General features: G+C 39.4%; 2 protein-coding genes across 2 annotated transcripts; both read left to right on the top strand.

The window, feature by feature from the left end:
- The first annotated feature begins 242 nt into the window (after nucleotides 1-242).
- Nucleotides 243-20,081, top strand: lrrc1 (leucine rich repeat containing 1). Its single transcript, XM_023963785.1, has 14 exons — nucleotides 243-951; nucleotides 6,556-6,673; nucleotides 7,521-7,599; nucleotides 9,016-9,105; nucleotides 11,955-12,011; nucleotides 12,110-12,173; nucleotides 12,533-12,607; nucleotides 13,447-13,591; nucleotides 13,780-13,898; nucleotides 14,082-14,165; nucleotides 15,281-15,396; nucleotides 15,696-15,868; nucleotides 17,001-17,140; nucleotides 18,819-20,081. Exons 1-14 carry the CDS (start codon nucleotides 793-795, stop codon nucleotides 18,975-18,977), a joined length of 1,578 nt encoding a protein of 525 aa, XP_023819553.1. The 5' UTR covers nucleotides 243-792; the 3' UTR covers nucleotides 18,978-20,081.
- On the top strand, nucleotides 19,194-23,767 carry LOC110016572 (tyrosine-protein phosphatase non-receptor type 13-like). Its single transcript, XM_020709847.2, has 8 exons — nucleotides 19,194-19,199; nucleotides 21,148-21,348; nucleotides 21,523-21,759; nucleotides 21,879-21,968; nucleotides 22,143-22,220; nucleotides 22,545-22,763; nucleotides 23,276-23,368; nucleotides 23,484-23,767. The coding sequence occupies exons 1-8, from the start codon at nucleotides 19,194-19,196 to the stop codon at nucleotides 23,622-23,624; spliced, it is 1,065 nt and encodes a 354-aa protein (XP_020565506.2). The 3' UTR covers nucleotides 23,625-23,767.
- The last annotated feature ends 2,965 nt before the right edge of the window (nucleotides 23,768-26,732 follow it).

Below are 26,732 nucleotides of genomic sequence, written 5' to 3' on the forward strand. Positions count from 1 at the left end.
CTAATATTGCAGGCATTTTGCTTTTTAAATTAATAGTGAAAGAGGAAATAAAACGTTTATTTGATGTATCCAATAAAAATCCCTATAGATTATCATACCGCCGTCCTTTAATCCCCCCACAGCGCAGCTATATGGAAAGGTATTTGGTTTAAGTATAAATACACACTGAGGTGGAATATTTAACACCCCCGCCCCCCTCCGCCCCATCATGGCGGCCTCGAGCGGGACGGGGCCAACCAGAGGAGGGAGGAGCGGCATGCCGCCATGACGTCAGCCAGGAATGAGGGAGTGAATGTTCCGGGTCAGAAACTGGACGGGAGAGGAAATTAACTCCGGCAGAGGAGCTCAAACTAACCCCGAAAAGCGTGAGAATGCCCCGCTTGGCCGCGGTGACACAACGCCTTTTGCTTTCACGCGGAGTTTTTTGAAAGCGGCGGATGGTCGCCGTGAAGCGACGGGGGACGAGAGGAAGAAGAGTAAAGAAAAGAAAAAACAGGTGTCTGGTGGGAAAAGCTGCAAAGTGAGACAACGGCGGAGAGTTGAGCTCATGGTTTCCGGAACTTGGCAAACAGTCGCTCGTTATTATCAAAAGTTTGTTTTCATCGTTTTTACGACGGCCGTTTGGAGGTTGTGAGTTTGCTGCCTCGCGCCCGTCCTTTCGGCGGGTAATCGTGCTCCGGGCCGTCCCGCTGTAAGCAATCTGTTGCATCCCCCTCTTCTTCCTCCACCTCCTCCTCCCGGCTGCCTGTTTATCGCAGGGATAGGGGATTTATTCCCACCTCCTCCCCCGTGATGTTTAACTGCATACCCCTTTGGCGGTGTAACCGCCACGTTGAAGTGATCGATTACCGCCACCGCTCCCTCCTCTATGTGCCCGATGAGATTTTTCGCTATGGACGGAGTTTGGAGGAGCTGCAGTTGGATGCCAACCAAATCCGACAGCTACCCAAGGTGAGTGGAAAAACGAAACAAAACAAAACAAAACAAAAAAACCCCAGCACCAGGTTCACACTGAGGCCAGCATGTGTCTCCTGCGTTTCCGACAAAAGCTGCTAACTGGGCTGATTCATGGGGATCCTGTGGGACCCGGGGAGACAAAAATTTACGCAAGATCAGCAGGGAAGACACGCTGCTTCTGGAAAAAAAAAAATCTCTTTAAATGCACCACCCAGCGCAGAGTGACTGAAAGTATTTGCCAGATTGTAATCGTAAACACATTTTCTTTGCAGTCCCCAGTCAGACACGGATCACGCACAGCAGAAAACAAAACATCCCGGACATTGTTTCTGGTATGACAAACCTGTTTTGACAGATGCTGAGGTCAGGTAGCCTTTGTGGGTTTCAAACATGATCTGTAACAGCAGGGGGTTAAACTGTGAGTCTTCCTGTGTGACAAACCACAACAAACCGACAGCGACAAAACCTACTGATCAGAAACTGATAAAAAAATACCCAGCTTGTTTTAATTTGTGACTATGGGTGATACTTTATAATAAGGTTCAATCATTTTAAGGCCCACGCCAATGAACACCTTGTTTTTAACATGTTCTTTTAGCATTTTTCCTCACAATGGAGGACATATTTAAAGACAATTAAGCTTAAAATAGCTGTTTTGAGCTTTTTTTAAAAAAAAATTCGGATTGTTGTGAATCAGGAGCAGACGAAAAAATACCTTTGGGGAAGGTTTGTAGCAGTAGTAGGTGCTACAATCCCACAAGTCTGTCCGCTTCATTCTGATGCTTCCACTTCCAGACAAATAGAACCATGTGCGTCTGTTTCCCCCCTCATCCAGCTGGCATCTGGCTCAAAACTGTACGAAATTGCTCACAAGTGGCGCCGCTAATGCGAGCTTGGGGTTGTAAGCTAGCAGTCTGATGTTATTTGCACATGCTTACATGCGATCAAGCACAAAAACTGATAAAAATTCATGTTGGCCACACATGATGCACATTGCTGCATTACCCCCGCGCGTATTTTAAGTGCACTCAAGGCTAAATGTCGCTGGTTACACATTTTATACTAACCCTAACCTTAACCCTTCCTCTGGGTTCGTGCAGCAAAGAAATCTTCAGCGCTTGCTTCACATATTTTGAAAACTACGTGCCAATAGTCACTTTAAGCCTCTGACAGACTGGCGATTTGTCGCCTGCCTTCGCCCAGGAGTGGTTGGGATGGGCTCCGGCAGCCCCCGTGACCCCGAAAGGGACCAAACGGGTTTAGAAGATGATTGAATAGTCTGTTTAAATTTATATTTAGGCTAAAAATGAAATCATTACCATAATTAAAAAACCACTAGGAACGCTTACAACAGAGGATTGAAGTGGGACTTACATTGGACCTGTAAACTCTGGTTTAGTATTGAAGGAATGCACAGAAATGACCTAATTTGGTGGAACTTTACGTTTTGTGAGTAGAAACAATGGGGTTTCCGGTTTCTTGAAATACTACTTGCCTGACAACCCGATATATCGTATCCTACAGCTTATAAACACCTCTCTGCTTTTTGTCTTTCTTTAATAAAACTCAATTGGCTGATTTTGTGGCTCTATTAACTCACTGACAACTTTTTATAGAATACCTTGAATCCAAAGATGCTTGACTTTTGTTCTGACATTACCTGGAATTGCACTATCCGTTTTTTTCATCGTTAACTTGACATTTTTCTAAGAAAACCTTTTCATTTAGGAATTTTCTGAGCTGTTCTCACTGGATCCTAAAAGACTTTCAGCTGGTGGTTTACAGTTTTACACACACTAGGACACAATGTAACATAACATTCTTAATAAAACTCTCCTGGCCTCAAAACCTGCAGGTTTTGTGTGTGTCTTAAGAAATTATTGTTTGGATTAACTATTATCCACTTTTATGTTCAGATCCTACACAAGCTTTGGTGTTTTTTTTTGTTTTTTTTTTTGTTAAGAAGGCTTCATTAACATTGCTGGATGATTAGTTTGCAAGAGACTGCTTAAAACGAAAATAAAATAAAAATAAGAGTAAATTAGATTTGCTGTTTGGAAATTAGGTCAGACTTTTGGTTTCAGTTGGAAACGATATCTGTGCTTACTTGGCACATAAGGAAATACCCAGAAACAAGGAATTCTGGGTAAAAACAAAGACAGCATTGTGAGTTTTGTTGTAGCCTTGGTCGAACAAATGTTTGTGTTTCTGATTAATTTATTGTGAATCTTGTCACACATTGGTCTCTGTGATTGGCAGGTCTATTTTCAATGTGAGAGGCACTTACACAAGAATAGCAAAACGTTGGTGTTTCTTCTGTGCATCCGACTAAAGGATAGGCGCTTGATTATTTGCATGTTGTTAAGATAAAATGTTATTGCCTTCTTAGTGTCATTTCCTCCTGTTGAGTTTACACAGGAAATGTTTAAAAGGATAAACTGCAGCGACTTCATCCAAAATAGCCTAAAAAGTACTGAATTACCGCTGCCCGCTAGCTTTACTATGGCCCTACCAAAGCCGCTTTCAGATCAATCATAGCTGCCAGCAGGCAGATAAAAGCGCAGAGGCTGTTTTAACGGCAAGCTCAAACAGCAAAGGTGTGCTTCTGTAGAGACAAGACGAGACACGTCAAACACCAGCAGACGTTTCAATCAGTACACCCCAAAAATTGCTGAATAAGGGAAAGATTTTCACAAAATGATCATAGGAGATAGGATTTAGAGCTTTAATGTAAGAACTATCTGCAAACAATAACCTTGTTTCCTTGTTCCCTCCTGACCAATATGCCTCTCTGGTTTCTTTGTTTGGTTTGTAAAGAGCATTTGTTTGCTTAATTAATGGCACTTAAAGTGAGGAACTAAACACAAAAGGAGCCCATGAGGCTGGGTGACTACTGAAATGTTCTAGTCCATTCATCAAGGGAAAGAGAATGTAGTTTCTACTATTCTCAGCTCAGGTGAAACAGACTGAATGAGGAATGGGAAGTATTTGGGGCTCTGAACAGGTTTTTCTGTCTGCAGTTGGCCAAAGCCCTGCAACTACTTGGAAATAGAAGATAGTGTCGCTATAATAGAGACAGCATTCATCTGTGAAGTTTGCTGTTATTTAAAAAAATGTTCAGTAGCTTTTTCTTTAGCGGAAATTATTATACAGAGTTATATATGTACAAAGACTTTTGACTCTTTGGGGAAAAAACCATTTTAATATTGACAGCTTTGTTTTCTTGAACATTCAAGTGACATTCACGTAAACACTTTCTTCTTCTAAAAATTAATTCACTCATCAGAAATATTCATTTTTTTAATTGTACATTTTTTATGTTTTCCTTTAGACATTTCAGAAATTGTGCTCTCAGTCATGGTGGTGATGGAGAGAAAATTATGTCAATTTTGGGCAGGAAGCAACAGAACTTATCTGTCTGAAGTGGTGAAAAGCATATTGTAAATGCAGGAGCAGAAAGTCACTGATGGGAGTGACTCGCTCACTCTCATGTGATCCACAGGAAGCGTTCTAAAGGTGGATCATCTGGTAAAATGTCTGGCAGAAGTTCAGAACTCCAGTGGCCTATTTTGTGATATATAATTAGTGTGGATCCAGCATATTTGTGCAAACTACTTTTAACCCCACCATTAAATGTTGGACCCCACAAAACCTTCAACACCAACTCGCCTTTTGGAAATCTTTGCCCAAAAGGGCTGTGGCTCAGATTCAAGTTTTGATTACATTTTATTTAAAAAAAAAAAAATCCACAACCCTAAAAACCTGCTGTAACTTCACTCGATTTCCTAAAGCAAGTGCTGAGCAGAGAAAATGCGTTACTGTGGAAAAGTTTCTTCTTGACGTGTCTTTGTTTTGAGTTTCAGTCTCTGAGGACTGTTTGGGGTGAGGTGCTAAATGACGCTAACAGGAAGAACAGGTTAGCCTCTGCCGTCCTTGGAGGTCTCTCGATGTCTGATGCTATTTAGCAGCAGAACAGCTGGTGAGACATGGGACCTGCTTGAGCATTGCTCTCTGGTTTTCTTCAGATTGTCTTTGTTGCTGAGATGAGACAGCTATCCCTGTTTTTTTTTCTTTTTTTTTTACAGAGCTGAGCTGTGTTCCTAACATTCACTGATATAATCTGACAAAATCTGTTTTTCTGGAAATGATACTGGGAGGAAACCAATCCCCAACTGCTTTCATTTGTGGTTCACACTGGTTTAGCAGAGTTGCTGCACACAGATGGATTTAACCTTTGTTTTGCAGCATTGAAAGTGAAATTAGGCTGGTCGGATATGGAGGCCCAAACATTACAACAATATTGTTTGCTTGATGCAGCGGCGGATTACAGCCTGAACCATCTTAAGACCTTGGAATGACATGAACATGTTACGACAGGGTGGAGTTTGACTTTTGGACTCTTAGGCTTTATTTATTATGCACACACTTTATCGGTTTCTGAATACAGACCATGGATAATGACAAACACTCTTTACAGATGGTATCCAAAATGCCTTGAAGATAACTGATGTCAGATTTGTGGAAAATGTAGCTGCGTTCAGTCGTTTTGGAAACATGTCTTTTAGGCTTTTTTTTCCCAAACCACAGCAGGTTTAAAGTGGGGCTATGTTAAATATTAAAGAACTGGCACAATCATTTACCTACATCCATAAATGGGAGCTGGTGGTGTTCTTTATACCTTTTCTTTAAACTGCATTTTTGGACCAGTCTTTCTATATGACACACCTGCTAACTCGAAGCGGTTTGAAATATTAAGCCCTGAAGGGAAATTCACAAGTTCTTCTTTTCATGCTAAAGCAAAATTGAATCTTCAGGCCATGTTGTTGCCCTACATCTGTACTGGTTTGCTTATTTCTCCCATGATGCTAGTTTTTTTTCTTTTAAACGAGCATGATGTCGGTCCTGTTGTCGCTGCATCATGAAGACTTTAGTCCAGAAATCGTTTTAATTTGAATCTTTTATGTACAAAAAGTCATTTAGGATGAGTTCTAACAAAAGGTAGACACAATAGGACTCTAATTTCAAAGCTCTGTGCAAAACTGAAGTAGATCTCTTTTAGAGGATCAGGTGGTTTCCATCCAGTGCAGTAGATTAAGTAATCTTCAAGCTGCCTGACTCCAACCCTTATGTGTCAAATTCCATCTTTGTTTGTTAAACTATATCCAGCAAAACTATCTTGTCATGGGCAGAAACATGCAGGTGTTGATAAAAACCTCAGACACGGATGCAGCAGGTTTGGTTGCAGTGACAGGAACTGAACATACGAGTTATGACTGGTCCCATTTCTTCTCTTTTTTTTTTTTTATACCCCGGTGGTTAACAACCAAAACAATCATAGAAAAAAGAAAAAAAATGACTCATCTTTTCAGAACAGCTGTGAGTTTTTCTTCAGAAATGGTCACACAGTAGTAGATTCAAAGGAGTGGCTGGATGTTTTGCTCTGTCTGCAAAACCTTAAACTCTGGTCATGGTTTCATACAACAATTTGACAAATACTAATAAACAGTACCAGTTGTAAATATTAATTATGTGTTACAAATGTAATCATACATGGGTTGATGTATTTTCCATTTTTATGTTTGGTTTTTGTCCTTTTAGGAACTATTCCAGCTGTTAAAACTGCGAAAACTGACTTTAAGTGACAATGAGATCCAAGTCCTTCCACCGGAAATAGCCAACCTCATGCTGCTGGTAGACCTGGATGTATCTCGAAATGGTAAGTTAGCTAAATGTTAGATGATTCAGGATTCAGTGTGTTTTACTATAACACCACATGAAGTACAGTGATTGACCCTTTAACATTGGAGATGTCGCCGGCCACACCTAACTAACACTCTCTCTGACATCCCATAAACCTTTTTAACCGTTTATCTCATTAACGTGGGGAAAAAAGGGCTTGTCATATTCGCTTTGAACAGATAACTAATTGTAAGTGCCATTTTTCTCCGCAACAAAATCAGCCGATTTACATAGATCAGGTCATCGATTTACTACTGTAAAATGTTCCGTATTAGCACAAGGCCGCTTACGTTAATTGCGTAAACGGTTGAAGAGTTACGGTAGTGGAAAAATGAAAACTGATGAATGTTAAAATACAAACTAGTTTTTTTTATGCATAAAAAGCAAATTGGACCTACAAAACTCCCCTGAACAGTGGCGAAAGCTGCAGGTGAAGCTGTTCAGAGCCACGCTGGGCCGTGAACTTCCTGTTCTCCTTAACATATTTATCATTTTGAACAAAATTCCATTAAAGCTGGCAACACGGAACGGTGGACTGTAGCCAGGAAAGGACATAGATCCTCCATCTGTTTGTGCATGTTTATTCAGGAGAATTCATGAGTTATGGAAATAAAAGCAGAAGAGGTAAAGGAAACAGGACGGCCTGCTCTTCTTTTACGCTCTGTCCATGTCAACATTCTTTCAATTTCTTTGCTGAAGCAAAAATACGTCTTTGGTTTGCAAAATACATGTAATTAATTTTTGCCTTTTAATTCATCACCATGGCTTTAGGATCCTTGGAATTTGTTTCAAGAAGTTTTGTGACTTTGTCTTCTTCCCTTTAGATGTGTATGAAATTCCTGAGAGCATTTCGCACTGTAAAGCCCTCCAAGTGGCAGATTTCAGTGGAAATCCATTAACACGGTAATTTTCAAAATATTTTTTTTCTATTATAGGTAAACAGTCAAATAAAAAAAGCATATTTGTGTTTTCTGTGGAGAAATGTTTCTTATGCTGTCTACATTTTCTTTTTTGGCTTTAGGTGCTTTTTTCTGCTTGACTGATTGTGCTTAGCATGCTTTTATTTTGTAGGTGAGATGAGCTCTAATTTGCACCTCAGCATGAACAATGGCTCATGGCCTTGCAGTTTAGTTTAGCAGACAACAAAGCACGATCGATGTTACGCAGTCATGGCTGTTCAATACAATTATGCACACACACAAGCTTTCCCCCCCTCTTGTACATTCAATTTTTCCACTTGTTTTACAGTTAAGTATAGATTTTTTTTAGTATAAGAGTTTAATCCCAGGTATGTGATAGCCCTTTCTTGTCACTTTAAAATATCTGATTATTAGATTATAAAAAATAATCAATTAAAAATAAGGCAAGAGATCTTTCAGGGATAAATATAATATTGAACAGATTCATGTTTCATTCTTTAATTCTGTTATTCCACAGAAAAGACTCTTGGACGTTTTCAAGAGCTGCCTTAAAAAAAAGGTTACCAGAGTTCAATTGAAGCTAAAAGTATCAATGCTTGTTACTATGCCATCCCAACAAGCATGGTAATAGACTCATTAGTTGATGCTGCGGTCATAAACAGCTTATGTGTTTGTTCTTGTTTGAGCAAGCAGATGATGTGTCTGTAATCAGCAGTATGCAGAGTAGAAGCACATCTCTGCAAGCTGCTGTGGGTTTTATTCTGATCACTTCATTCACTGCTGTAGAGTCAAAGTCATTTGCAAAATAAAGTTCTTTCAGCCTAATCTACTACAAAAAGTTTAATATATATATAATATATAAGTTTATTTTAAACTCGTGGAAAAAACAACAAATTACAGAGTAAATGTGCAGCATTTTTTTAGTTTATAGATTATGCGTTTCTATCTTAAACCAGGTTTAATCTGCACCAAACTCCATCTTTTAGAGATCACTATAACATTATTAAACACATCCACTTTTTAAAAGTATTTTTGTTTGCCTGTATATCATTTCTCAATTAGAAATGTCTCCTTTCAATTTAGAGTTTATTGAACTTGATTAACATTAGATTTATTTTTCAAACTTCTACGAAAACCAAATCTGTTGAGCTATGAATAAACACTTTGCAAACCTAGTTCTATAAACGGAACTTCTAAGTATTTCTTCGTTCAAATCCGCTCCATTCTGATGCAACACGTGTAGACGACTAGATCCATGTACGTCTTCCTTTTTCCTCGTCTTGGCTGGCATCTGGATAAAAACTGTATGGCTGGATAGCTGCGAAAGAGTGAACACAAAGGGATGATCTGAAAAGGCTGTCTTCTCATGTCTACTCCTTTTTGATTGTGTTTTTTCTAGGTTACCTGCAACCTTTCCAGATCTACAGAGCCTGGTGTGCCTTTCCATCAACGACATTTCTCTACAGCGTCTTCCGGACGACTTTGGAAAGTGAGTAGTTCTGCTGTGCTTCCGTTCTGCGGTTTCATGAGTTCTGAAAAGTATTTGTCACTTTGTTTAGTGAGTAAACAGCACATATAGGTGTGCAGGGCGTGTTCCCATCGTTTCCGGCCTCTTTAGGATCTAGTTGTATTTCTAGGTGTGGACGCGGAGTTTTAAAAAGGCACCACCACCTCCGTCTGCCCTTTTTCTTTTTTTTTTTTTTTGCCAGTTTCCTGCAATGGTTTCCTATTGATAGATCTCAGTTATTTTCTCATTTCTGATAGTGTTACCTATTTTTTTGGATAAAAATCAGAAATCTGGTACTGGCCTGTCTGGTGCAGCTTTGCTTGTGTACAAGTCTCTCCATGGCCGAGCACCAAAGTACATCTCTGACATGTTAGTGCCATATGAACCATCTCGTACTCTGAGGACCTCAGGGACCGGCCTCCTGTTGAATCCCAGAGTCAGAACTAAACAAGGGGAATCAGCGTTTCAATATTCTGCAGCTAAAATCTGGAACAGCCTCCCTGAAGGCGTAAGACAGGCCTCTTCTGTGTTCATGTTCAAATCTAGACTTAAAACATTTCTGTTCAGCCGTGTATACAACTAAACGGTCCTATCTGCACTTTTCTTTCCTTTCTTTCCTTTATTTTTAAATCAATTTTCACATTTTTTCTTTTCTTTTAAAGTAAATTTTACGTTGATTATTTCTATGATGTATTGTGATTTGAATGCATTTTTCTGTTTTGTGAAGCACCTTGAATTACTTTGTGTACGAATTGTGCTGTACAAATAAACTTGCCTTGCCTTGTAAGCCTACAGCCATGTGCTGATACTTTTCAGACTCTGCATGATTTTTATACATTTTTAAATGCAGCGATTTTAGGACTGATAAATATTCATTCGTGGACATTGCTTTGCTCTAGCATGCTATGGGGTTTTTGAGCGCACAAAACATCAGAACGTCCTGGGGTTAAAAGCAGTTCCATTAAAGCAATTGTAGTGGTAGTATAGAATTTATTCTTTATCAAAGATTAAACAAGCCTATTTTGCAGCTTTTAATTTTGTCATAAAACAGTTAAACTCTGGGAAATTTTACCTTAGAATTTTAAACAGTCTTGTTTGTAAATTTGTTCATTTTAAAAGGTAAAGGTCTTGTTGGTTTGTAATTATAAATAAAAGGCCTGTCTGACTCCAGCCTTTTTCCGTTGAGCCCTTTTCTAAGATGTTATTGAAGTTTCAGGTTAGTGCGTCTTCTGGGTTGTTTTAGCAGATCTCTGGATATTAATACTAAGCTGAATTTAAACCTTGAAGGAGATGGACTTAAGGAGATAGAACTGTAGCAGACATCAGAAGAAATCAAAGCTCTGTGGTGCTTAAATAGGCTTCTAGTGGATTCTAAATAAGTTGAATTAAGACGGCCTCCAAGCTTTTGTTGTGGCTGGTTGATGTAACGATAAAAATAAACATTCCAGTTGTTTGTTCAGAACAAAAATCTCAAATTAATGTATGATGACAGTAGACAATGTGCCTTTATTTGAATGTTTTAAGACCCACTGGGATGAAAATAGTGTTTTTGATGTTTTTAAAATGTTCTTGGGACATTTTTTATTTGAAAATCAAAATTAAGTTTAAAATTGCATTTCTGCGTTTTTTTAATTCAGATTGTTTTTCATCTAAGGAGCAGATATAAAAAATGCAGTTTGAAAAATGAGCTTATTTGCCAAAATCTTTCTGCTTTGAGCTCTCAGCAGCAGGGAGAGGAACGGGGGCGGGATTGCTTTGCGCCAACAGTCCCGTCCACAGTTTAGAAGTGAATGTATAATACAGTTCTGACAATACAACACAGATTTTTGATTTTTTTGCTAAAAATGGCATACCCATGATTAATATAGATCAAAAGGTGATCAAGGGGGGACTTTAAATTTGAAGGGGAACTTTAAAAACCCTACATTTTTGTAAATTGTGTTTATTGTGTGTTTTGTGTTTTGTGTAAATTTTGATTATTGTGTTTTTATTCACATCATTTCTTAAATAACTTGTTTGCCCTCTATATGCGATTTTCATTTCTAAAAAGAGATTTTTCCTCTTTCCCCACAAGACTTTGGGTTTATTTAAATAACTACCGGTAGTTTAGAGACCCAACCAGCTTTAGGTTTACTAGTTTATTTTGGTTGCCAACATGCAGACACCGGAGCGGTTCTCATCCTGTGTTAGCTCTCCTCCCTCCTTCGGCTCTTGGTACAGCCTGTTCTCCACACACGTGTCGTATTTATCTTGACTAGCGCAGCGACTGAGGGCCTGCAACCCTTCAGGGGAAGAAAGGAAATGAACATAACAGTTAGAGCTCTTCGCTGGAAGTGTTTCAGAAAGTGATGAAACAAGCAACCAAAAGGGTAAAAATTACATCAGGGTTTAATCTGCAGAGACTTTTTCAGTCCATTAACACAGTTTGGTAAAAAACACTCTGGTAGCAGCAGTCTGTCATTGTTTATTAAGGATTTTTGGTTTCTGATTTTACATGTATGAGAAGTTTTAATTATAAAAAAAACATGTCTATTATTTATAATTCTATTTCTTTTTTTGTTGACTAAATTCCTGAAAACATCTCATCTGTACTTGGGAACCAAAAGGCCCTAATTCCAGCAGATAATTCCTGATTTTGCTCTCTTTTGGTCATTTTTCATTTTCCTTTTTATGCAACATGTTTATACTGCTGCAATTTTGCTGCCTTGATAAGACTGACACACCTCCAAACTACTTCCTGTTCTGAGACATCTGATAACAAAGTCCTACTGCCTTTTGTGGCCATCCTCGTCTCCAAACTTATAGTTTTCCATGTTTTTCTGTCATTGCAGCCTTTCCAATTTAGTATCCCTAGAACTAAGAGAAAATATCCTGACATTCCTGCCAGAGTAAGTTCACATTTACCTTGTTGAGTGATTTATGGACGGTTTCTGTTTAGATCTCCATCTTGCTGCATTCCCACCTCACTTGCTTCCTTCATTTACAGTTCTCTGTCTGAGCTTCACAAACTGGAAGGGCTCGACTTGGGCAGTAATGAATTGGAAGAATTGGTGAGTCATTTTAACGTTGACTTTTAAGTGCTTTTGTTTCCCTGAAGACATCACACAACAAACAAATCCCCATTTTCCCACTTCCTTACTCATGTTATTTCCAGACGGATTCAATTCCAGATTTATGTTTTTCAGTACAGTTCATCTATATATATATATATATACTCTCTGAGTCATGTCTTAATCACAATTTTTGCATATTTATTGCAATATTGACAAGAAAAAATCTGATTAAATTGAGTAGGACTTTTGAGGAACTACTATATATTTTTATGAAAGAATAGACAATTGTTTACTGTTTTGATGTTATTTTTGTCTAAATTCTTATTGCTTTTCTTATGTTTTTTTCTTCTTTGTAGCCTAAATCTATAGGCAATCTTTCCAATTTGAAGGAACTGTGGCTTGATGGAAACCAGTTGGTTGAACTTCCTGCGGTAAGGCGACCTTGCATTTACATTTTTTAACCTGAAATGTGTTTCTGTTACTGAAATCTTTTTGGTTTAGGTTTCGTCTAACCTCACTTTTCTTAAAGTGAAACTGTAGTGAATCATTTTAGAGTTATTATGCTATGTACAGACAAAGCATGTGATGCCCGTTCAGGAAGGCGCTTAACTGGTATTCTTTAACAGGCTTTTGTTTGGACTGTCACTATCTGACATTAGCACATGTACGAGCATTTGGAAGAGGCTTGGTGCGAAATGTCGAAGCGGTGCAAATCTCTCCAATCCCGCTACAGGCTTTTTATTTCTCAGCTCTATTGGTGTCATATAATTCTGGCCAGGCAAATGATCAATTTTCAACCGGTTGATACTTCTTTTTTTTAAAGGACGCTACCCATACATCATTACCAAATCCAAGTCCCTGATTGGTCGAAGTTCAACTGGTTTAACTTTTGACACGAGTTCAATGGCCGCGAAATCGTGCTTCTGTAGTTTTGCGTAAGCACGAGAGTTTTGAACGTGGAAACCCAAAACGAGCATGTAGGGGCGTTTCCATAGACATCCATGCCTGGTGTGAGCGTAGTAGAGCAGGAGTGTCCAAATCTAGGCCTCGAGGGCCGGCCTCCTGCTGGTTTTCCAGAGATCATGCCTTATCTGCTGTTGAACTGGATTAGGAGTTTTTAGCCAATAAGGAGCTTCAATGGCAGGTTGGTTGGAAAACATGTAGGACACACCGGCCCCCCATGCCTGGAATTGAACACCTTAATGTGACAAATGTAATATCGCCGTCTCTCACATACGCCTTTGTTTTCTTTCTCTGCTCTGAACCACAGACACTTTGCCGCATCAGAAACCTGGTTTGTCTGGATGTGTCGGAAAACAAGCTGGAAGGACTTCCTCAGGAGTTGGGAGGCCTTGAGAATCTCACAGACCTGCTTGTGTCCCAGAACTCCATCGAAGCTCTTCCGGAAAGCATCGGTGTGGTTTCCCTCAGCTCTCCCAAAACTTCATGAAACCAAAAATATATACATTTATTGTGACTTTTTTTTTTTAGATCACAAATATGAGTTCTTTTGACTTTTCTGTGTAACTTTGTGTGCTGCTCCAAAGTTTTAAATGTTTATGGAAAATGGTCTGTGCTGTGTTTAAGTTTGTTCTTATTGCAGGAAAACTACAGAAACTTTCTATACTCAAAGTTGACCAGAACAGGCTAAATTGTCTTCCGGAGAGCATTGGCAGTTGTGAAAGTCTTGCAGAACTCATCCTCACAGAAAACCAAATAAAGGTTTGTTTTCTTAAACTTGTTTTGGATTACAAAGACCTGACAATAACTTTGTGGATTCAGTGCAGCTTCTTGGTAAAATGATTGCCACATATTTATAACAAAGGAAGTGTAAAAACAGATAATGGGCGTCTGAAAAAAACCCTTGTTGATCTTCTGCTTTGGTTTATTTGTTTACTGCTGCAGAGTTTGCCTCGAAGCATCGGGAAGCTGAAAAAACTGTTCAACCTAAACTGTGACAGAAACCAGCTAACGTCGTTACCTAAGGAGGTAAGCTTCTTCAATTTCAATTAAATCAACATTGAAGGGTGGGGGGGGGGCACCAAGCCAGCTGTGAATGTGAAAACAACATTGAGCATTTTATAACCCTCTGTTTAGGATAACGTACTTGTCACCAAGCCCAGAAATGATTGTTATCGTTATCACGCCATAACTTTTTCTATTTTGCACGTAGTTCCTGCTTGAGCCATGCGGTTACTTAAAGGTCTCCTGCACTCGCGTTGACTCTGTCTTGAGGCAGACAAATGTGACATATACAGCGGTTATTATAGGCTAGAAGGGCACAAAGTGACAGCTATGTGTGCAGAAAGTCTAATTCTCTTGTGGCGAGACAGTGGCCGTGCCTGTCGTGCCTTCATTCACGTTGACTGCACGTTATTCTGGTTTGTTCAGCGCCGTCTGAGGGGTCTGCATTGTGTTCTTGTTCGACATTCTTGGGCAGCCTCTTGTCTTCTGAAGTGAACTCACGCTTCATCTGAAAGGCTTCTTTAAATGTTGCACAACGGCTCAGTGTCCTCCTGACGCAAAGCCCTGTAGTGTTTTTGAAAGAAAACCAACAGTTTTGCTCTCTCTGCGCAAACACGACTTTCAACTCGACATTGCATGACGTCCCCACTAATCAGAGTTACCATGACCTGAGTATGGATTTGGGTTTTTCTAAACTAACTGACAATTGACAGAGTTATTGATTTTGCTGATTGCTTGTAACACATTTTTCCCCGGCTGATACTTAAAATTGGAGCATAAATCTGAACAGTTTCCGGGTTTAAGCACTTTGTTTACTCTTGTTTTCTTCCACACTCTTACATTTTAAACTGAACTCAGAGCCTTAAGGGGGGCCAGATCTTAAAATATTCGAGCCTCATGTGCTTCTGTCGGAGCTGATTTATTGGTAGCAGTTCAGCTGGCTCATCTGCTCTCTGTTTTGTCTGGCTACTGGCTCTAATTGTGCCTAATTTTAGGTCTTCCTGCCACATGCATTGACATGAAACCATTCCGTTGTCGTCGTCTTGAATTCTGAATCAAATTTTCCAGTAACTGTCAGCTGATTTACATAACAATGATGTGTGCATTGTTGGTGACATGCCTGTGTATTTTGACTCCAGATCGGAGGCTGCTGCAGCCTGAATGTCTTCTGCATGCGGGACAACAGACTGACCAGGATACCTGCGGAGCTGTCACAGGCCACGGAGCTGCACGTCCTCGACGTCTCTGGAAACCGGTGCGTGTTCCCCTGTGTAGCCCAGGCAGGGTTGCAGGTTGAAACAGGCCAAAACATGATCATCAGGAATGAAACAAATCTTCTCGTTCCTAAAGATTATCTTGATATTTTGGAGCATCTTTGTCAGAAGGGGTTTTGTTGTTTGATTTTTCTAGTTTTGTCTTTAGGAAAATCTGAGGGTATGTCTGCTGTTTGAGTCATACAAATGTATTCATGTCTTTGTCTGGAAACTTTTCAGTCCAATGTTTCCATAGTGTCACATGAACACGGTAAAGTTCGTTCTTCTTGTCCGTGTTCAGACTTGCCTACCTGCCGCTGTCCCTGACCACCCTCCAGCTGAAGGCCTTGTGGTTGTCAGAAAACCAGTCGCAGCCGCTCCTCTCCTTCCAGACAGAGGAGGATCCTGAGTCAAAAGAGAAAGTGCTCACCTGCGTTCTGCTGCCCCAGCAGCCATGTGAATCAGAGTATAAAGGTATGATGAGGAAGAGTCCCAGACTCTCATATTATCCCACGGAAACTTGTTGTTTGTGAACCTTTGAGGTTTTTGTGATACCTAAAGACCCCCTTGATCATCTTTTGAGCTATGCTAAAAGTCTTTTAATTATGACTGTCAGTTTTTTAGCTAAAACTTGTTGTTTTGGGTGTGATTGTTGGCGTGGAGCAACCCCACCACCCCTTCCCTTCTACCTTGCTAAGAGCTCTCTGTTTACGTGGGACAGGGAGCTTGTAGCTCACCAATTCTGCCTTTTCAAACAGCGTTTTTTCGTCTGCTCCTGATTCCTGAAGAGAAATACTCAAAAGTGCCATTTTGAGTTTAATTTACCCAATATATGCCCTCCATCATCACTAAAACAGGTTAAATGCACGATTTTCATCAGAGTAGAACAGTGAACATCTCCATGTCTAGCTTGTCATTAATTCCCGTTTTTATCTCTGAGCGTCTAGTGGCCCTCGACTTTGACGACATCATCCCATGATCAGTGCAGTATGTGTCTGCACCCTCTGATCCTCCTCCGTGTTGGTTATGAAGAGGTCGCATAAGGAATCTCCTTTGACATCTCAGTCTCTCTCCCCCTTGAAGCCATCTTTGGCTGTGTTTTTTTAGAAATGCCGTAGATTAAACAGCTAAAGAGGCTTAGTGGTGGCTGGCCCGCTGCCATCGAAAGCTCTCCCACTGGGAGTTAGGACTGGGAAGTGGTTAATTTATTTTGTGATCATTTTATTTTCCTAAGATTTGTGCACAATGATCTGGGGAAAAAAACTGCAGTTTTTTCTTTTTTTTAAAGTAATCCTCCAGCGAATGTTTTTGTGTGGTAATATTCTGTCTCTCGTGGCAAAAATGCAGATTTTAAAGCAGCGCAGGTCAGATGAGTGAGGCTGTGGTTGGGGGCAGGGAAGATTGTGTTGCTGTAAGCCAGTGACTAAGCTGGGATTCGAAACTATGATCTGGCAGTTTCACTCTCTCCTGTTTGTGCTGGGTCATGCTCCAACTCACAATCCTTGGTTTCAGAACTGCAAAAACAGGAAACTTTCAGTTTTTTTTAGGTGCCTGGATGAATTTCTGTGAGGCTGAATATGTGCTTTTTTTTTTTTTATTCTTTCAGATAATCTTGCTCGCTTTGATGGCCTTGACAGCCTGGTTAACGGGATGGTAGATGACACGTGGGCCAACGCTGTGGACGCCAACAGGAAGAGCACCATCCAGTTCGCGGACGATGAAGAGGATGACGAAGACGATGATAAGGTGAGACCTGCAATCATTAAGGAAGCAAATAAATTGATAAAAACCAGAAGAAATAATTGAATATTTTTACCCATGTTCATCAATACAAAACAAAATAGGAATAAAAATGTGGATTCTCCTGTACTTCTATTGACAGTTTTTGACTCGAGGTGTATAATCCAGGAAGGTTCAGAGCACTTAGCCGATAAAAAGCTGAAGCAATTCTTCAGGCTAAAGCGGCGGCGTGTTAACGTCATAAACGGCCCGAATTTTGTTATCTGGAACTAAATTGTATAACATTTGAAAGCTGTGATCCAGATCTGACCAGACCACAAACATTAGACTCTTTGTAGGATGTGCTGCAGATTTGTCAATATTTGTGTCTGGGTGTTGTTTGTTCGAGAAACATGGAATATTTTCAGCTTTCCTGTTTTATTTTTTTCTTTTCCAATCATCTTTTGATATATTTTGAAAGTGTTCCTAGTGCAAAACACCAGAAGTTCATTAGAAATTCCCCTTTGAGTTGTGGGCGGGACCACCAAGCAGCCCTGCCCCTCCCTGCTACGGAGCAGGGAGCTTTGACATTTTTTTATTAATCTCCTCCTGATTCACAAAAATTTGGATAAAGAAATACTTAGAAACAAAAATTAAGGCTTAAAGTTCTTTATGCTCCTCATCATCAAAAAAATGCAACAAGAACATGGTAAAAACACCAAAAACAGCATTTTCATGAGAGTGTGTGTTTATAGGGCACCGACAGTTTGATTATCTCTAACAATCTGCGTCAGTACGTCTCTCAGCGGCGGCCCACGGCGGCCACTTGTCTTACAGGTTTCCTCCTTCCCTGCCCAAACGCCTGTTCTAAATTACAGCTGTTATCTGGTCTCTGGAACTTTATTTGTTCAATCAGTCCAACTAAAACACCCTGATAAACACCCATCTACATGCTGTCACAGTCATAAATCTATTGTCTTTATCATATATAAAAAACGGATCTGTTTACCCTTTTTCCAAAAGTATTGGTAATCTCTTATTACCATGGCAACTAAAAAGGAAGGCTGAGCATTTTTGGCTTGAATGCAACGCAGCCTTCTACCTAAAATCATTTGGGGAATTCTCAGTTAGTTGGACTTAACTGGCATGTTGAGCTCCAACTTATTGACTCACCGGTGCGTTTACATAGATGTCACATAGATCATTTACAATGATACAGAAATGATGCCAACACACCATAAGTGTAGTTTTCATTGAACTTTGCTTTGAAATTTTTGGTTTAAAACAAACGTAACAAGAGTTATGACTCATAATAATAATTTAGGGGAGTTTTGTCTGGTTTTAAGCCATTTTTAATAATTTTGATATTTTAAATTTGGATTTACACACTTTTTTAAGTCTTTGGTATAAAAACATAAAAACAGTTTGATCTCAATTTTTTTGGGACAAAATCTCCTACTCAGAATTTATTTTTTGAGGTATATTTTGGAAATAATGTGGACTATAATGAAAAAATATCTATTAAAAGAAGCCAGGGTTTTTCTAAGGAGAGATTTTCAAAACAGTTATTAGAGCAAACAGGATATTTCAAAAAAACATTCAAAAACGCCTCAGACTATTAACTGGCTATTTCATTTCTTACTAACATGTACTTAAAAAGTTGCTCCTAAATTGTTTTTTAACCTGAGCCGCCTCTTCCTCTCAGGGAATGCTACTTCGGCGTGCCACGCCCCACCCCGGCGAGCTCAAAACCATGAAGAAAGTAGCTGAGAACGTCCGCAACGACATGAACGCAGCCAAAGGCTTGGACTCCAACAAAAACAAGGTCAATAATGCTGCCGACAGAGCGACGACGTCTGTGTGACCTTTACCTCAGAGATGTTTTTGGCCTCCTGTGTCTTCAGCGTGTTGTCCTGCACAACCCTGCAGTCCTTTTTTTTTTTTTTTTTACCCAGAAATCCTGGCATGGCCTACCCCTCCTCAGATTAAACCCTGGGATGCCTGTAACTTTACTCTGTCTTCAGTCCTGTGGAAAATGTGCAAACGGCCGCTGTGCCTTCCTCTTTTTGAATAGACGCCCATGGCAGTAATCTGACCAGCTTTTTAATATCTGAAAGATATCTTACTTTTTAAATTTCTTGTTTAAAAACAATTCTTCTTAGGTAGTTGCACTACAAACCTTTTTAAATGTATTATAAGATATTCTATATCTTTTTTAAAACACTGGGTGAGTTTTTTAAACTTTTGGGCAAACTATAGGAAGCGTTTATGGACCTACTGATTATTGTAAATCTTTTGTGAATATTGATACTTTTATACATTGTGGCAGCTCATGTGTAAATACATATGTATAGCAGGTTTATTAATCTGTTAAAGATTTTTAACCCTCTTTTGCCAAGCTTAGTACATCTTCTGTTTTATTCGTCAAATCGAAGACCGAAGCGGTCGAATGTCTTATTCAGTTTCCGTCTGACTTTCGAGCTCTGGAAGTTCAAGACCTCGGTTTGGGTAAAAGTTCGATTTGATTAGAGTGATCAAATCTTGATTTAAGAGGTGCACAAATTAAAGTCAATGCAAAAGTAACCATGTTACTCAATGTGTTGTCCTTCACTGCTTTGTATTGTTTTCCAAATAGATGCCAAAAACGACTGTGTGTGCGTTTTTGTGTCGATTCAGCATCAGGACTTTTAACCACTAAGATAACTCTCTTCATCACAGTCGCTCCTCTTAAATGCACTTCTTAATGTTGCAGAAATTTACTTCTTTTTATATGGTACATGGTATTGTTGTGTGTTTGAATCCACTGCAAAAGAAACTTGACTGGGGAATTTGGTTCAACTGTTGGTTTTATGTTTTTAAACTATTTTCTGATCAAACTGCACAAAGCGGATCTCAAACGGGCTCTGGGCCTTTGGGATTTGGTGACTTTTTATCCACTGATCAATAAACTGAGTGCAACACTAAACAACTCATTTGTTGTTCCTTTGTAGCCGTACAATTCTCTCTGTTTAGTTTTCTATTAACCTGCTGGTTTGAGCTTCAGGCCAGATGTTGTTTTTCAATATTTCAGAGTAAGAAAAAAAGTTAATTTCCAAACTAAGCTTGGGTTTGAACGGGCTTGTTTTGAGGGGATACAGTAGTTTGTGTTTCCATATCCTCTTTCTGCTTTTCCTTTCTGCAAGTGATCCATCCATCCTGCACGCACTGCATGTTTTTATGACCACGGCATGCTTCCACTAAACATAAAACGTGTCGGACAAATTTAAAACAGAAAAGAGACATAAAGAAATGTGAATAAAGTCACTTTTATTATTAAGAATGCTCAAGTATGAATGAGTTTTTAATGTGAAGAGAACATCCCATGACAATGTCCAGAAAGTCCCACTCTGAACTATTTTAAAAGCATTCCCAGAGGTTTTTTTTAGTATCATTTTTGCTTTTTTTTTGTCAAAATTGAAAAAATAACTGTCGTTTTTTTTAGGTCATAGTTTCTGCAGAGCGGCTGCGGGTCATAAGAAAGTAACCTCTGTTTTGCGACAAAAACTTTGGAGCTATCCAGCCGTACGGTTTTGAGGCGGATGCCAGCTCAGAAAAGGAAAACGAAGACGTACACAGATCTATTTGTCTGCAGGTGGATGTGTCGGAATGGGGTGGAGCAGGGAGTTTTTTGCGTCTGCTCCTGATTTGTAATTTGAATTAAGAAATACTCAGAAATGCACATATAAGCTTAGTTTCCTTGATATTTTCAGAGAAACGCCATGTTAAAAACAAAAACACAATATTCATCGGAGTGGGTCTTTAAGGACATAGTAGTGTAATTTGTGCATGTTATACAGTCTTCTGATTTTACTGTTTATACGTGGAAACATTTATTTGATCTTGAAAAGAAGAAAAAAGCATCACTTCAGGTTTAGGTTTATTTTCAAACTGAATGCATGTGTGTGTAAAATCTACAGGTACCTTAAAGATTAGGGATTTTAGTACCAATCTATCTCAGCAACTGGCTATTTTCTTCACTGAAATGACATTTTCAGCAGCAGGTGGTGTCTTCTGACTCTCTGCGAGACTGTAGGAAACCTCATGAATCCGTCAAGACCAGCGGCCAAAGTTGGACCACTCCAGGCTGTAGCCGGGTGGCAACAAAAAGCTGTCCTCAAGGGAAGCCTCCAGTGTTTCCTCCCAGCAAGGTAGCATGTGGCCGTTTCTCCGCCGAGGAATTTGCACCACTCAAGGAGGTCTGTTTCATCCCCCCCGAGAGCTGCTCACATTTTCCCCTGATTCAGGAACTTCTGCATGCCGACAACGTTCTGTCTTCCCTTTTGACAGAATCTGATGGCTAATATCTAATAGCGAGTACAAATGTTTTGGTGGGAAGAAGCAGTGAATGCTTCTTTTTTTGTTGTTATCAGAGGAAAGCAGGCCTGCAGTCTGAGAGCAAAGCTCCACCGTGTCGATTTCACCATCAAAGACATGAAACTCAGGAGAGCAGGACATTTTCACATCCCAGGGCTCTTACTGCAGGGTCTGGTCTCCATGGAGACCCTATCTACCACACTACCAGGCCATCAGACGCAGGTTATGTGAAATCTGCAGTGACCAAGACGACCCCTCCACAGGAATCGTTCATCTCCCAAGTGCCACTGAAAGTAAACAGCCTGTTTTTCTAAAAATGTCAAGACATTTCTAGTAGTTTTTATAAAAGATATTCCTCTGATATTCTTTATGTATGTTTTCTGTGTGATGTGACGAATGGATTCTCCGCTAGTTACAGATCGAAGTGTCCGGCCAGAGGGGCAGTTTGGGCATCAGTATCGCTGGTGGAAATGGCTCTCCGCCTTACAAAGACCAGGATGAGGTGAGTTCTGGAGCAGAGGAGTTTATTTTCTTGCTCGCTGCTCATTCACAGAGCAGCCATGGCTCTCTGAATGAAGATAATTGGAAGCTGCAGCCCTAAGCAGCTCACAGTTGTTGGACTTTATTCATGAATTAAAACGGATGCCTTTTGGCCAATCTACTCCCATCATTTCAGGACATTTTCATTTCCCGGGTAGCTGAAGGGGGTCCGTCGGAGAGGGCAGGAATCCATGTTGGAGATAGATTGCTTGAGGTAGGAAGGGAATTACTACTGATTTACCAGCTCACCAATATACATTCCAGTATGCAATCTTATGCATGAAATAAAATTACACCCATTTGCTGCTTGTAATTCATTTTAAGCTGGTGTTTCTTGGGTGACCAGTGGGGGGCAACCTAAGATCAACTCACATTCAGGCTCTCCCCGCCATGTAGGAGTAAAAAATAGTCAAAACGGAAAACGAAGCAGACAGTTTTTCTTTAGGGGCTACCCAACAGAGATGGGCTGCTCCAATTCCTACATACGTTTCTGCTTTCACCCCTGCTCAAATGCACAACCTGACCTCGGTTCTTACAGGTCAACGGCCTAAGCATGCAGGGGGCCACTCACCAAGAGGCTGTCAGCGCCCTCAGGAATGCTGGGAGCTGCATTAAAATGATGGTTCTCAGAGAGAGGCTGCCTCCCCTGGAGATGACTGACCTGGACGTGCTTCAGGATCCTTCAGACCAGCAGCTGGACGGCGTGGGCTGTCTGTTCAGGAAGACTCAGGCAGTCATCTGTAACGGCGGTGTTACTGTAGGTGACTTACTGACATCATTAGTTAATAAATCCAAACTATTTTTTCCTAAAACTTAAAAGTTAGATTAAAAAAAACCATTAAAGAATAAAAGAACGAAAAAAGGTTCTTGGCTTCAAACTTAAATAGTCTATAAAAATGTAAAATAGGTGCAAAACTGTTACTAAGGAGATCACGAAATGAAGAATTGTTCAGCCAGTTTATGCAATGATTCGATCTAATGCATAGAAAATAACAGTATAAATGTTTTAAAAGAAAGGAGATTTGCATCCCCTCTTTATCTTACTGAATGATTTATAAAATATCGTAATATTTAATAGAAGTTTCCTTTTTGAAGTGTTTACTAGTAGTGTTCATAGTATGTAAGGATGTTATTACATTTTCTCGACTTTATTCTTTATTTTTCTTAAAAGTTACAACATTTCCTTTATTGAAGATGTCTGTGTTGTTCCATTTTTTCTCATTTGGTACTGTTTTTGCTCTCAAAGAAATTGTTTTTATTTTATTTCAGTCTGACTCTCAGCAGGACCGTCACAGAATCAGCAGGTCTGATACAGAGGTATCAAATGAAGACTCATTCCCACGTGGCCAACACACAATGACTGTACGTGGATGTCATTACCTACTAGAGGACCCCTTCATTTGGAATCAAACTTGACATTAAACTGTGATGTCACAGGACAGCTTACTTATTTGGTTCTCAATCATGCTCCTCACAGATCCCCTGGATCATCCTCACTCATCCTTCCACCTCGGATGAAGATGTGGAGCTGCTGACACAGATCCCCAGCCGAGAAACGCGTGGGGACATTCCCAGTCCTGACAGGAGTGTGTTCTCTGACTGTTTTGACAAGGCTTGATGGAGAACTGGGCAGTCCTCCTTTTTGTCAGAAGTGAAGCATCTTTTAAAAGGTTATTGAAGACTTTTCTCAAGAAATATTGCACTGTGAAAAGCTCTTTTTTTACTGCTAAAAGAAAATTATTTATATATATATATATATATATATATATATATATATATATATATATATATATATATATATATATATATATTTATATATATTACATTGTGAGTTGCAATACTTTTGCCAAAAGACTCAAATGTCTCTTTTTTTGAAATGGAGTCAATACGCCGCCTCTTTCTCACAGATGACTGTCGTCACCTGTGACTTTGCTAAACTAAAAAGTTGACTAAAACCATCAACAAAAGGGAATCTAACCTGATGTAGGCGAAGATTTTTCTATGTTCCTTCAAGTGTTTTTTTTTTGTATCGCTGTGGCCCAAACAATGAAAAGAAAAAAAAAAACGCTCTGGATGTCTCAATGAGACTTCTTCACCTGTCAGTAGGTATTTTGATCCATTCTGCAGGTTGAAGTATGTCTTTACTTTTGGACAGCACCTCCTTTCCCACATGCTCAACAGGACTTAAGATGAGAACTCACTGAAGGCCAATCAATAACATGGCAACATTTTGCCTTTTACCTTTGCTGGGTGCTTTTTACTGTTTGTGTTTTGGTCCATTCCCTTTTTGGTGCTGTGTTCTAACAAGGATCACCTTGTCAGATCACATTCAGTATTTGTGCCACTTTAGCTATAATTCCGATTGTCCTTATCCTCAGTTTCCCCTCAATTTTCCTCTTGCAGCTCAGTTTAGAGAGATCTGCTGCAGTCCTTAAGCTTCCTAAAAATATGTGCAGCTGTAGTCAGTGGAACACCAAGCAGATGATGGTGTTTAAGTCTGAACCTTTAACACATTTATCAATGTTTCTGTGTGGGATGTAACGCCAACAACAGAATAATAACTGTGGTGGCCTTTCAAAAGGCAAATGGACAAATTTGAAGACATCTGAGACACAAATTAGAGGACACATCTGATCTTAATGTATCTTCATGTTCAAACCACCATTTTTATTAATTTTTAATTTGAAACAATTCTGTTGAGCAGCAATTTAACCTAGATTTCCAAAAATATACATTTATAACTTATTAAAGCATTTTGCTTTTGAATGTTTACCATTATTTCTGTGACCATTGTTAGTTTGTTATAGTGGGATCCCAATGATTTTGTCCATGTGTGTAAAATATGAGAAAATGTTTATATGAACAGAACTTGTAAAACAAAGAAACTAGACTAAACCTCAGGAATAAAAAAAAAAGAATTTATACTGCCTTTCAAACCCTAGAATGTGCACATTTTTTATTTTAATATACAAAGCATTGACTGTAGAAACTGTCTAAGTAACAGCTATTTTCACAGTGACCGAATATTTTCTCAATAAAAAAATAAACGATAATATTTCAAGAGTTTTTTCTTTTTTGTGAGCCAGATGATGACAAGTGAACATTTATCCCCACACTTCAATTCAGAAAAAGATTCAAATTCTACTTTTATCAGGGATTATATTATACCTACAAATTGTACTTTCTCGTGGTTAAAAGTAATTTTAAAATCTTTTTTTTCATCATTAATTGTTTACTGTGTCTTTTTTTATGTGTATTCCAAAGGTCAGCCAGTTTCTAGTTTGACATTTCTGCTCTTAACTCTCCTAATTAAATGGAGATTGCTGAGCAAAATCGCCCTATAAGTTAGTCAAATAAAAAAAGATCTATCATGGTAAAAAGGTCAAATTAAGTAGAAAATCAAAAAGACTCAGCAATCAGACATTTTTACTGAAGAGAATCTTGTTTTTAGGTGTGTATATCTATTTTCTATGCTATGAAGTGACATGAAGTAGGCATATCAAAGATTATATTTAATTTAATCACTAACGGAATTCTTTGAAATGTAATATGTGAGTAAAAATCGGCATGACTGATCCCACCATTTTTCAACGTTCCTGGGTGGGATTGCGATCTGCTGACCATGGAGACCAGAGGACTATGGTCTCACTTTCATGTTCAGGTGAGCCGTTTGAGATGATCTGGGCTTTGTAACATGCTGCGATGCCTTGCTAGAAGCATCCAACAAGATGAGCTCATCATGGGGATGGAGGGATAAATATGGCCCGGAAAACTCAGGTGAGCTGTGCCGTTTAAACCTCACTCAGTTGGAAATAGGAGCCCTCCAGCACCCTAAGCATATCCAGCTGTCAGCTTAAATAGTTGATTCAAGGCGGCTTTAATCTAAATGCCTCATTTTTAGGGTTGAAATGTGAATGTAGCAGAACAGATCCCTACAATGAAATTTGATTTTTTTTTTCTGTTTGACTAACAGCGGTGACGTGAATCCTACCCAAATGGCAGCTGTTTAAGCCATAGTTGCCCCTGCGTGACCTTCATCCAGCCCGGCTACTATGACCTCTGACCTCAGGTCAGTGATGAACTTCTGTTTAAAGGATCGTAACTCACTTAAGTTTTTCTACGTGTCAAATTATTCAATGGAAACACCTCAAGTCTGTGTTTGTGAACAATCTTGGATCAAACATATTCAAACAACTATTAACTCACTTGATGTTCTTGTTCTGATGTTCAGCCTTTGCAGGTCACATTGGCCCAGTCCCAGAAATGTAAAAGGAGAGGCTGTTGTCATGTCACAGGGCATTTACATTTGTTTTTCTAAATTTATATTCCTGAATCACCTCTATCTCTTTAAAAATGTCCAATCTGTGAATTTATTTTAGCAGCAGCAGCTGCCCTTTCAAACAGCTTGCAAGATGTCAACTGTTTATCTGTTTTAATATTGAGTTTCACAATTCTGTTGAGTGTTTTTAGAAAAATATTTATTCTTTATATGGATTAATCCAACTGGTGCTGTCTTTTTTCTGATTGTTTGGGAGATAAGTTGGTTTTGTAGAAGTCAGTTGCTCTTATTGGATGCAAAGCTGTTCTGAATCAAAGATGGCTTGACTCTCGCCTTTATTTGAAAGTTTCAGCACATATGTTGGCTTCATCCAATGTTGCTACTTGGGCAAGACCCTTCACGCTACTGCCTAACTATGAAGCCACAAAAGGGTCCAAGTCTGGGCCT

This window comes from Oryzias latipes, chromosome 15, assembly GCF_002234675.1.
Source record: "Oryzias latipes chromosome 15, ASM223467v1".
NCBI classification, from domain to species: Eukaryota; Metazoa; Chordata; class Actinopteri; order Beloniformes; family Adrianichthyidae; genus Oryzias; species Oryzias latipes.